This window comes from Globicephala melas, chromosome 20 (genome assembly GCF_963455315.2).
Source record: "Globicephala melas chromosome 20, mGloMel1.2, whole genome shotgun sequence".
NCBI classification, from domain to species: domain Eukaryota; kingdom Metazoa; phylum Chordata; class Mammalia; order Artiodactyla; family Delphinidae; genus Globicephala; species Globicephala melas.
The window spans coordinates 48,227,684-48,241,014 of NC_083333.1; the positions used below are offsets into that span (position 1 = coordinate 48,227,684).

At 35.8% G+C, this 13,331-nt stretch overlaps 1 protein-coding gene across 1 annotated transcript in view; it reads right to left on the reverse strand.

Moving 5' to 3' along the window:
• Positions 1 to 13,331, reverse strand: part of APPBP2 (amyloid beta precursor protein binding protein 2) — a 70,862-nt gene continuing 57,531 nt past the window's right edge. Inside the window, exons 10-13 of the mRNA XM_030881835.2 lie at positions 10,677 to 10,762; positions 8,814 to 9,004; positions 7,277 to 7,442; positions 1 to 4,996 (exon numbers count right to left, since the gene is read on the reverse strand). Of these exons, the coding sequence (XP_030737695.1) occupies positions 4,743 to 4,996; positions 7,277 to 7,442; positions 8,814 to 9,004; positions 10,677 to 10,762 (697 nt within the window). The 3' untranslated portion in view covers positions 1 to 4,742. The remainder of the gene's footprint in view (positions 4,997 to 7,276; positions 7,443 to 8,813; positions 9,005 to 10,676; positions 10,763 to 13,331) is intronic.

Here is a 13,331-nt window from a genome sequence, read left to right on the forward strand (position 1 = left end):
TGCAGGAACACTATATTTATTAAGTCAATAATTCATTTTTAGCAATACAAGTACAGAATATATCACAATGCTGATTACAAACATACTTAGTATGGTTTAATGGTTACAAATAATGGTGGGCACTACAAGTTTGTGATAAGGATGACATGAAAGGTCATTCTGACACAATGAAGAATTAACTGCCTTTAAAAAATCTATCAATGACCTTAGGTATTTCTATAGAAATTACTGTGGCACTATTAGCGGGGATTTTCATGTAAAGAATTGACAGTGATTTGCTTTTGTTTCATTAAGAGATTTTTGAGTCTATTAAACTAAAATCCCCTGTTGCTTAGTAAAGTATAAAAATAGTACTGACCTGGTAATATTTAATAAAACATAGCATTCATTCACATCATAAAAGTGGAACTAAATTGAAAAGTTTTAGTTACCATGGCAACATATCTTCCCATAAAAGAAATCTACAGAAATGAGTAATGTTACACAAATGGTACCTGCAAAGTTATTTAGTGATCCAACACTTGTGCACCACAAACCAAGTTTTCTAGATACCTATATATAGCATATATTTTTAATCTTAAATTTTACTTTTGAAAAAAAAATGTGCACTTCAAAAAACTCACTAAGGCCACTCATGCTATAGATGCCTAGGACTGTAATTAAAGAATAGCATTATTTTAAAAAATGCCAAAGCACACTCCTTCAGATCACCAACAGGGTAAAACCAGTTTTCTGCCTAAAACATTCCTGAGATCTGTGGACAATACAACTACTAGTGTTCAAGCTGGAGATTAATTCAAATGTCAGATAAAAAAAGGAATTTTCTAGCAAGAACTGAGGTCCTCCAAAGCCAAGAGGTGAAATATACATGTTAATTCTTAAAGCAAAAATAAAACTCTTAAAAACGTTTTTACTTATAAATAAGTATTTTTCCAGTAGTAACTTTGCCATCCAGAAAAAGAACAGTTTGGAAGCAGCAAGGCTACAAATTCAGGGGAAAAAAACCAACAAAACTGAGTAGCAGTTAATACAGGTATGCTCTGCTTTCTGAAAGTTCACTTTATGCTACTCTGCTTTTATGAAAGACCTACATTAGCACCTGTTTTTGCTAACCGAAAAAAATCCAAAAGGATCTTCACTCTTACGAAAAAAGGTGAAAAGCAAAATTAGCATGCAGCGCTTGTTTTGCAGACAGCTGTTATAGAGGCAGTGGCACCCTGAGCGAGAGTGGCACTGCCAAGCTCCTCCCCTAGAACTACGCTCAGTATCTCAGCTTCAAGCCACAACTGTGCCAGTTTCTGTGCATTATCTCAATTTATTTTGTGCATCCATTAGCAAGACATGTCCTAAGGTAACTGCCTCTCTGCTGTTCACCTGTTTTGGCTTAAAGAGGTTTCATGGGAACGCTCTACTTTTGGATAGCGGTGAAAGCCTCTACCTGCTACTCAGCAAACCAATCTTTCAATCTGTAAAGTATGGCCAAAAGCTTCAATCATGTTCTAGGCATGTGTTTACTGTTCAGCATTCTGTCTGCACTATAAGGCGCAGCCAGATGGCACTCTCATTATTTATGATTGCAGCCGCTGGACCTGGTTTTCACAATATTATGAACCCTTCTCTAACAGGCTAAGAACAAAGGTCTTTGTCAAATCTTTCATTTTCACAAGTGAAAGCACACCTGTGTGGGGATTACCCCAAAGCAATAATGAGTTCATTTTTTGCTGAACAGAGGCAAAATTTGATGATAATAAGGGTCTTAATGCTTCAGGCAAAGTCAGCTTTGGGGACCCATAAAAATTATGGTCTAAAAAACCCAACTGGCTCTCCTAAACTGAACGTAGGAGTGACCGACCACCTGTGTGGCTCACGAATGTTACGGGGCTCCCTGATGCACCCAACTTGAGTAGCACCAAACTTTAGCCAAAAGACTGGGTAAGAGAGAAAAAATGAAAGCCAGGAAAGGATGAGACCAAAGGCCCCTTATTTAATATTACTTTGCTGAACTTCCAGAAAAATCTTTTAAGTTGGTCTAGGATTTCTGACACACAACCCCACCATATATAAAAAGTTTGTGCAAGCAACTGGCTATTGTGAGGTAATTTTATTCTTTGCTTTGAGATTTTGTCTAACCCCAAAAATCATGATGATATTTACCTCCCTAACTTATCCTAAACATCCCTACTGAAAGGATAAATCACACACTTAAAAATTATTAGGGTATTATTCTTCATTAAAACCAGAAATAATAGCACATTAAGTTATATCACTAACAGAAACTGGCAATTTCTCTTCTCAACCTAGAGTGTCTGCATTAAGTCAAAGTATATGGATTTACAGAAAACTACATTAAAGCAGTGGCAATAAGGGGGAACTACCAATAATGACTTTTTTTTTAAGAAAAACTGGCAGCTGTTTAATATTATCACCCTGTGATCCTAGGCTTCTAAATATCATGTTGCTTTATCACTGAGTGAGCTAAGCTGAGTTCAGACTGAATTAGAGAAGATGAGGCCTTAAGTCATTTGCTTGATTTTATCCTAGGAAATGCTATATGTGCACAAAACCAAAAACATAGATTAAAAAAAAAACTTCATATGAAAACATAAGTTTCAAAATATTTATTGAAAAACAATTTACCATGACATTCCTATACCACAAACATACCACAGGACTCTAAATAACCAACAAAAGTGTACAAAGCCTATCCTTAAAGTATCTTTGGAGGTATTAAATATATAGGCCCATGAGGATAGAGCTGAGTAACTTAAAAATGTTAGTCCTTGGTCACACAGACTATTTGGTAATTAATAAAGAGGTGCCTCTTGGCATTAGATTGTAATAAACTGGAAGGGGGAGGTGCAGGTGTGCCAATGTACCCTTTTCAAAATTAAAAATAATTCAATTTGAGGATTAAACCCAGGTTTCAAAATCACATAGCTATAATCTTAGGGTCTGGGCTTGCTTCATCTCTTTAGGTACCTCCCCTAGTCAATGCCCACTTGGGGACTTAAAAACACCGGCTCATAACTAACAAGACGGCAAATAACAGTTTTAAACAAGGTTGTATTTAGGAAGTCCAAAAAAGTGTTTAAAATCAAATTTATCTGGAATCTCCAATTACTTTTTCTGTAGTCAATGTGGTGGACAGTTTAGATTTTTTCCCCCTCCCACCCCAACATGCCTGTTAAAAGAAAACCAAAATTCAGCACACATCCACTCACCCACAGACCACTCCCAGCATTAGCCAGGAGCAACATCTCTAACAGCCAAGTCATGAACCCCTGAAAATAGGGGGGAAAAACCCTGATTCTTAACTATAGAGGCACCAAATAGGCCACTATAATAAGAACTGAGGTAACAGCAAAAGACCTTTTTTGTTTCTTGGATTGCTACATGTCACAACTTCTCAAATTTGAATATTACCTCAACATTAAATAACCTGACTGGCTTAAAAAAAAAAATCAAAACCCAATAAACAGAAAGACAAGTTAGTGAAATAGATAAATCATTAGGGGAATCTTTCCACTTGACTCTTGAATTTCAAATAAAATGACCTAGTTGCACTATTATTTACCATAAACATGAAGGATTTCTAAGAAGACTTGCTGTTTTTCGGAATTCATTTTTCCATTAATCCCCATAAACCACACAGTAACCTATAATTCCCATCTGGACATGAGCTATTTCATGACTCTTAGCCAATATACTTGCTAACTGTGTTGCTTATTAGGGTAACATTTAAAATGAGGGAGATGGCTGCAGCAGATATTTATAGACTTGCTTATGGCATTGCCATCTGTGTACCTTGACTAAAATATGCCACTGAAATTGCCAAATTCCCCTAGTTTGGTGTCTATTACATGAATATAACTTTTGCATGATCACTTTTCATTATACATCTAAATGAAATCATTCTACTGATAAAAGTATAGGCAGGGGCTAAAATATAATCTAAAGCTTCTGGTCCAAATAACCCCTTTCTACATTAGGCTGGTCCTTTTCAGATCCTCCTGGTCCTGTTAGCAAACGCTATCAGAGCATCTTGCATTTTTGTACCCCAAAAAAACACAACAAAACCAAAACAACCAAAGAGTTAGAACTGCTGGTTTATCAGCTTTCCTGTTACTTACAGATCAACACTGGTCCAGTTCAGATGAATCTGACAGTCCTTCCCTTGTAACAGAGCTCTGGAGTGGTTGTATCCACTTCTCTGGGTAAGGTAGCCAAACCTAAGTCTGGATGTCCCTCTTCTATTAGTACTTGTGTTAACTTTTCTATACTGCATATAAAGATTTTCCCCATAAAATTTCTTTACAATACAGTATTGAATACCTCCTCAAGGAAGAATTATATGTTAAAAAGTTGTTAAAATCATCCTTACATAATAAGAATGCAACTCTTTTAAACTCTTAAATAGTTTTATTTAGGGGTTCTATTTTTCTTTCAGGCTTTCTGCAAAATGAATTATTTTTTAAAAAGAAAAAAAAAATTCCTGTTGTTTGTTCTACTAGGTTGAAAATATGGGCCAGATTACTTACACATGCGGTACATGCTGAATATAACTGAATATATGCTTATTCCTATGGACACTCTGCAAGATAGGGATCACCCAAATAGGGTTAATGGACTGGACCAGTGTTTCAATGCAAATTCCAGCCCCGAAAAAACAACATGATTTTGATTTCACAGTATGAATTCCCTGGAATCTGGGAAAAGGTAAATTAGTTAACTGAGGTCCTCCCTCAGCAGCTCGGTCCCTCAACATTCTGAGAAATCAGGAAGGACTGCACCACTTCTTCAGTGGACTGGGGGCTGGTGTTGACATCTTCAAGAGCATCGGTCACTGAATACTGCCGATCTCGCAGCCGGTTCCAGTTAGACAGAACATTGTGATATTCAAACACTTTCTCGTAATTTCCAACGGAGTTGTAAAGTTTAATGAGACCTCGGTAATCATATTCTAGTCCACTGTAGCCTTCACCAAAAAGTTTCTTCCCTGAAAGTAAACATAAAAAGAAAGAAAACTCAAATAAATAATGAAATAACAAGTAGTTTCCACAACACAAGCTCAGTTCTTTAAAATAAGGTAGCTTCGTTTTATTCCCTTAAAAGGAATAGATTCAATTCTTTTATCAGCATTCACCAACATAGTCCTAACCATAATCTACCTCTAGGACTTAAAAGAGATCTAAAGAATGGCAGCACCTTCAACAGTAGAAAAATACATATGCACAAGGCTATTTATTACAGCATTGTTTATAAGTGCGAAATAGTAGAAACAAATGAAGATTTGTTTCAATCTACTATGGAACATCCACTCAACTATGGAACATCCATTCAAGGCATACTATGCAGCTATAAACAGAGGAGGGAGCTCCCAGCTCTTTATGAACTGACATGGAGTCATTTATAGGGTATACTGTTGAGTTAAAAAAAAAGTGAAGTACAAAAAAGTACCAAGAGTTTGCCACCTTTTATGTATAAAAGGGAAAATAAAATATTTATGTCTCTGAACATTTGTGCAAAAAGATACACAGAAAATATGGGACTTCCAGGATTGAGCAAGGTAATATATTATAGATAATGAGCAATCTCACATACATGAATATATGATTTATTGGCAAAGGTAGCACAGCAGAGGGGAAAGGACAGTCCTTTGAAAAAATGGTCCTGGTCAACTGTATATCCATACGGAGGGAAAAAAAGGCAGGGGGTGGGGGATTTGATTGCTACCTTACACCATAAACAAAAATCAATTTCAGGGCTGTGGATCTAAATGTGAATGGTAAAATAAAGTTTCCAGAAGATAATCTTCCAAAAGAGTATCTCCATGACTTTGGGGTAGGAAAAGATTTCCTAAACAGAATACAAAAAGTGTTAACCATAAAAGAAAAGAGCAATATTTGATTACATTAATATCTAAGAACTTCTGGTCTTTGAAAGGCACCATTAAGAAGTAAGAAGTAGGGACTTTCCTGGTGGCGCAGTGGGTTAAGACTCCATGCTCCCAATGCAGGGGGCCCGGGTTTGATCCCTGGTTAGGGAACTATATCCCACATGCATGCTGCAACCAAGAGTTCGCACGTGGACTTCCCTGGTGGTGCTTTGGTTAAGAATCCGCCTGCCAATGTAGGGGACATGGGTTCAAGCCCTGGTCCGGGAAGATCCCACATGCCGCAGAGCAACTTAGCCCATGCACAACTACTGAGCCTGCGCCCTAGAGCCTGCGAGCCACAACTACTGAAGCCCACAAGCCACAACTGCTGAGCCTGCGTGCCACAACTCCCGAAGCTGGCATGCCTAGAGCCTGTGCTCCACAACAAGAGAAGCCACCCCGATGAGAAGCCCATGCACCGCAGCGAAGAGTAGCCCCCACTTGCCGCAACTAGAGAAAGCCTGCACGCAGCAACAAAGACCCAATGCAGCCAAAAATAAATAAATAAATAAAAATTTTAAAAAATTAAAAAAAGACAGGGTTCACACATCACAACTAAGGAGCCCGCCTGCTGCAACTAAGTCCCGGTACAACCAATCAAAAAAGAAAGAAAGGGAGGGAGGGAGGGAGGAAGGAAGGAAGAAGCAGTAGAGTGAGAGTTATCTGCAACACATTTAACCAACAGATACATCCAAAGTATATAAAGAACTTCTATAAACCAATAAGAAAATGACAGACAAGTCAATATAAAAATGGGGAAGAGTTTTAATAGGCACAACATTCAGATGATGACCACAGCATCTTATTTTGTAATAGGGCTGAACTGAAAACAATTCAAATGTTCCAAATACCCATTAACAGTAGAATGGATTAAATAATGATATACTAATCCAATACAATATTACACAGCACTGGAAATTAACAAGCAACAGTGATATGAACAACACAGATGTATCTCACAATTGATGTTCACCAAAAGAAACCAGGCATATAAAAATATACATTGTATGATTTCATTTATATCAAGTTAAAAAACAGGCAAACTGGGTCTATGTTAAAATCAGAAGAAGGGAGAGGATGGGCTGGGGGTAGTGTTTACACAAATATTTAAAAATAACTACTTTTGCCTTTACTTGACACCCTACTGTCATATTTCTTACTAGTGGCTTCAACGTCAATAAATAATCTTTAGCAAAATGTTTCAGATGATTTCTGAGTGGTTTCTGGATATCCTTAGCAGCTCTAAACTCATTTAAGTCTTAATAATAACACTTCCCTATACAACATATAAGACACGTTCATCTCTAATCAATTGACTAAGAAAATTTTAAAGTAACATACCAATTGCTATAGATCGGAGATAAAGTTTCTCAGCATTTTCATACTGATTCATGTCATAATTATATAAAGAAGCCAGATGTCCCACTGAAAGGGCTACTTCATAATCTTCTTGACCAAGAAGTTGCTCTTTAATCTGAATTGCTTTGATGTGCATTTCTTCCGCTTCCTGAAAAACAATTAAGGTGTATTAACTATTAGATTATAGTTTTTCTTATGTCAACAATTCTTACCCCATGAGTAAGATTCTTCTAAATGCCAAAGACGTCTTATGGATGGCATAAGGTAATCTGATCAGAGAACACACTATATTCTTCCAAAAGTTGCCTACGGGAAGCCTTCCTAGTTTGGGGAAGCTGTGCACATAAGCTGATGAAAGTAATAGTGTTGTATACCAAAATGACAAAAGAAAACCTGTCCTTGTAATAAAAAATTGTTAGAAGAAATTAACATCAAAATATTCTAAAATGAAAATTTCTTCTTTCAGTTAATACACTCTAAAATTTAACTGAACCTTGTTAAGAAACTCTACACTATAGTATGTTATTTTACATAGAAGTACACTTTATTTTATTTTTTGGAGTTTTGACAATTTTTATTCCAACAAACCAAATTCAGATTAATTGAGAAATGTGTAAACTGATTTTTAGATAAAAATGAATGTCTTAAGCAGCAACTCTCATCCCTTCCTTATTGTGACCCTGTAATGGACAATAAGAATCTATGACCCAAAATTCTAAAAGGGAACTAAATTCAGTAAATTTTTATCATCACTACAATTAATAACACTTGCAATATCTTATATTTCTTACATACCTATTACGTGGCAGGCATTCTGCTAAGTGCTGTACTTAAACTACTATCTAAGAGCTTATGTTTTAAGTCTAACTTAAACTACTAGCTAAGAGCTATGTTTTAAGTCTAACTTAAACTACTAGCTAAGAGCTATGTTTTAAGTCTAACTATAATAACTGTTTTAGTCTTTATGGTTTGACATATTTATTTTTCTAGGGTCTGTATTTTTGAATTTTATTTATATTTTGACTGTCTTTTTCAAAAAAATTATTTATTTTTATTTATTTATGAATTTTGGCTGCGGTGGGCCTTTGTTGCTGCGCGCGGGCTTTCTCTAGTTGAGGCGAGAGGGGGCTACTCTTCGTTGCAGTGTGCAGGCTTCTCATTGCAGTGGCTGCTCCTGTTGCGGAGCATGGGCTCTAGGCGCGCAGGCTTCAGTAGTTGTGGCTCACGGGCTTAGCTGCTCTGTGGCATGTGGGATTTTCCCAGACCAGGACTTGAACCCGCGTCCCCTGCATTGGCAGGTGGATTCTTAACCACTGCACCACCAGGGAAGCCCCTGTCGTTTTATACTAGCCATTTTCTCAATTCTTATGTGAAATAATATAGGAGTATAATAAATGTATACCTTATTATTTAAGATTACTAAAGAAGCATTATTTAAGATTTACTTATTATTTAAGATTATACTTTATTACCTAAGATTATTTAGAGAGAGAAAAATATAGTAAAATGTGCTTCTAACCTTAAATTTTCTCATTGACTGATAAAGTCTTCCAAGGTTTCCATAGTGTTTTGCAGTCTGTACATTAAATTCCCCAAAAGCTTTTTTAGCTAGCTGGAGTGAAGACAGGTGCAAATCATGAGCTTCTTGAAGCAACCTCTGTTCAGTTTCTTTATTATGACAGTCAATTGCAATCTCCTCTAAAATAAGTGCTGAATAAGGAGGCAATAAAATTAGTGCATTTCCAAACCATGTATCAAAGCTAATCAGAACATAAAATTTAAAACTAAATTTTACAGATGTTAGTTGTATATACTTTTATATGCTTATGGTTTAGAACCATAAACCATATCCCATGCCACAGAACTGGTAAAGATGAAAGTATTCCATTTTAATGAAAAAATACACTTTTGGTCATTCTATTTTGCACAGTATAATGAATTTCAAATTTAAGAAAAACAATGGTATACAACAAATTATTTTGTAGAATTACTCTCTATTTTACCAGACCTGTTATGCTTTGCTGATGTGAATTTGTTGTTTAAGCAAATACAAGGAAGACAAGAATAAAGAGGCAAATTTTTTAAAGTTGTGAAAAAGTTGTCAAGGAGTACCTAAGCACTGCTGAAAATTTTGAAACCACACTTTGTAAATTATATAACCTTTAACCAAATACAACTAAAAGAACTGGTTTCCTCCTAACTCACTTGACCACTCAAACCAGTCAAGAAGATAATTTAACTTCAAAGTCCCATTCAAGACCCTCAAATTCCATTTAAAGTCTTAAAAACACATATTCTTTTCCCAGGCAATTTTATTTCTAGGAAAATTGTCCATGTGCACAAAAGTAAAAAGAGATTTAGTTCACTGTAGCATTTTTAAACAACAAAAGGTTAAAAAACAATTTAAAGGTCCAATAAGACAGGTGAGGTTAAGAACATTAGAAAAAAAGATATATACCTACATGTACTGAAATGGGAAAATGTTGATAATATATTAATTGAACAAAGCAGATTACAGAACTAAAAAAAATTATTCACTCATTTCAGCATTTGAAGAAAGAAAAGTTTAAAAGAATATTCACCAAAATGTTGATTCTGGATCGATGAGATTTCAGGTAACTTAATTTTTTCTCTTTTCTAACTTTTAATTTTTGACATTAATCGTGTATTACTTGCATGACTTTAAAAATGCAAACCTAGAGGGGAGGTAAAACCCAGTTCCAGAATTAAGGTAAAAGTTATCCAACATGCATGGAATTACCACATGGGTGACCCAATCATGTTGGCAAAATGAAAGCCTTGGTAGTGATTTGCAGAAGAGTTAATAAGAAAAGAAGAAAGTGGTATGTGGTAAGAGCCTTACAACATTAAGGGTAACCTGATATGAAACTGAGTTTCAGAAGCTTGCATGATAAAACTGAAGGTATGAGAAAAACCCATCTTCAGTTTCCTACCCTTGTCACTGCACAGTAATAATTTGTGATTCTTCCATCCTCTCCTCAAAAGAAAGGACTGACTGACTGAATGAATGAGTGAAAGGAAAGAGAGGAAGGAAGGTAGGAAAAGGTAAAGAAAGAGGCAAAAGAAATGTATTCTGGCCTATTAACAATGTTATATGAGAGATGTGAACAACCTGTAAATTCTTAGAGTTGTAGGCAAATACTTTAAATCAGTGAATTGGCTATTTTAGTAATATGCAGTCTAATCCTGAGGAACTAAACAAATACCCCTATTTTATACCATATACCATCGATTTTAAAGTTATCAGAGAGTAGACATCTATTATAATTGACAGCAAAAGAAATCTTAAAAAAAAACATACATACGTGTGTGTGTGTGTATATATATATATATATATGAGAGACTAGATTACAAAGGGTACCTTTCACCCTCTTTGAAGAAGCCAAAAGAAGATGATCTTCAGGTAGGATGTGGGTAATGATACCAATAGCTCTTTCTGCATGAAATCTGCAATACAGATAGATATACTCTGGCATTTCTTTTAAGTTACAAATAATTTAAGCATTAAAAAAAATCACAATTTATAATACTGAATTTCTAAAACTATCTGTGGAAAAGGACCAGTTTTTTTTTGTTTTAAAGTTCCAATCTTTTGTAGACTGAACTTTTAAACATCCAGTGGATTCCCATCTCCCTCAGAATCAACTGTGAAGTTGCTATCACAGCCTAAGGCTCAATATAATATGATCTTTCACTGGGCTACCTCTCTGACCTCATCTCCTATCATTCTCAGAAACAATCCCCTCTTTTCCTTCCAGGCACAAAGGAACTGCAGTTTTCTGAACATGTAAAGCACGTGCTCACCTATGACTCTTGCGCTCACTTTACTGTCTCTCTGTAATGGCTGTCCCCTAAATATCCACATGGCTTACCCACACTGAAGTTTTTCCAGACCAGCCTATACAAAAGACCCTAAAAAATCTACCATCACGCTTTAAACTCTCAGCTTACTTTATTCTCCTTCATAGCATGTATTCTCACCTGACATGTTTGGTTATTTGTTCATGGCCCATCTCCTCAAACAGAAAGCAAGCTGTTTGTCTATTTTATCTGCCAGATAATCTCAAACAACTCCACGCCTTCTATTCCCAGCTTCCAGGTAATCATTAGTTTTCTCAGATCTGTCTTCCAGTTCACTGTCTCTTTAGTTGTGTCTAATCTGCTGTTTAACTTGTCTACTGAGTTTTAATGTCAATGACTATTTTCCAATTCCAGCTATTATAATGGTTTTTGTAATAAAAGTGCTTATTAAGACAATTCATACCAACACAATTCACCCATTTAAAGTGTACAATTGAAGGTTTTTAGTATATTACAGAGTTATGTACCCATCACGATTAATTTCAGAATATTTTCATCACCTCAGAAAGAAACCTTGTGCCCTTTAGGAGTCATTTCGTTTTCCTCCAACTCCACCAGCCCTAGGCAACCACCAACTTACTTTCTGTTTCTACTTGTTTGCCTGTATCTAGAGAGTTCATATAAATGAAATTATACAATATGTTGTCCTTTGTAACTGGCTGCTTTCACTTAGCACAATGTTTTAAAGGTTCATTCATGCTGTAGGATGTATCAGTTGTTTTATTTTTTTAATTGAAGTATAGTTGATTTACAATGTTGTGTTAGTTTCAGGTGTATGGCCAAGTAATTCGGTTATACATACATATATATATTTTTTTCAGATTCCTTTTCCCTTATAGGTTATTACAAAATACTGAGTATAGTTCCCTCAGTTGTTTTATTTTTAAATCTGCCTTTTTTCCTTCATTTTCCCTCCAAAATATTACTGATTTCTTCTTTTATATCAGCGCCAGCACATTTTTTTCTGTAAAGGGCCATATAGTAAATATCTCAGATTATGCGGCTACACTCTGTCCCAACTACTCAACTCTGCTGTTACAGCATAAAAGCAACCATAGACAATACATGAGTGCATGAGCACTGCTATGTTCCAATAAACCTTTATTTTGCCTTCAGGCCATAGTTTGCCAACCCGTTTTATATCTTTAAACATTTAAGAAACCTTACTTTATAGTATCAGCCATAAAGTTCTGTTAACTGATATTTCTAGTGTTCTAATCTTGATCATTATGTCTGCTGGCTCACCCATGGGGGAAATGTTCCCTTATTTAAATATTTTTTATGATGAGTTCATCTCAGGTACAGCTAGATCTATGGGAAGTCTGTATGGCTTGGACGGAAGGTTAATTATTTCCAAGAGTTTTGCATTTTCTCCTGAAAAGCATCCCAGGAGAACTAGCAGTCCCAACGTGCTTCTTAATGTTTCCCTCAGTTTGGGGGTTCCTGCATGCATGATGCCCAAACACAACGTAGACATCTATAAATTATAAATACCCCTGTGAGGCTCCTTTTTTTTTCAACTGAGGGCCCAACTTAAGTTGGACAAATTTCCATGTCACCTCTCTTGCCAGTGGGCAGTTTTTTCCCCTAGTCTACTCTTTCTCCGAGGGTGTAGCCTTGATCTTGGCTTCATGTGAGGGTTTCACTTCTAAGCCACAGCTTCCTATGGGCTAAATGCCTTGTCTCTTAAACCCAGGATTGCTGTTCAACCAAGGTTACAGAAACTTCTAAGCCTTCCAAGCCTTTCCACCCCAGAACACTCATACTGTAGTTCATGCCTACCCTTTTTGGATTTTAGTCCATTACTGGCCCTTGGGGATTTCTTCTCTATCTTACAAGCTCAGTTATGCATTTAAAAAGATGATTGTTACATTATTCAGTATTTCTGCATGTTATGAGCAAGTTTTTAGGTTAAGTCTGTCATTTAACCAGACACTACTGTATTAGTCAAAGAAAAATTACTGAAGGAGACACTTAAAAAATAAGTCATATTCTATATGGAGATCTATGTCTCAACATTAAACCACATAAGATCTAAACAAATGGCTTATAAATTGATATGATTTTAAATGACTTCAAGAACATTTTAGGTATCTTGTTCAAGTTCCAGGAGATCAAATTTAATCCATAAGATACACTGAAAAGTATTGCACTA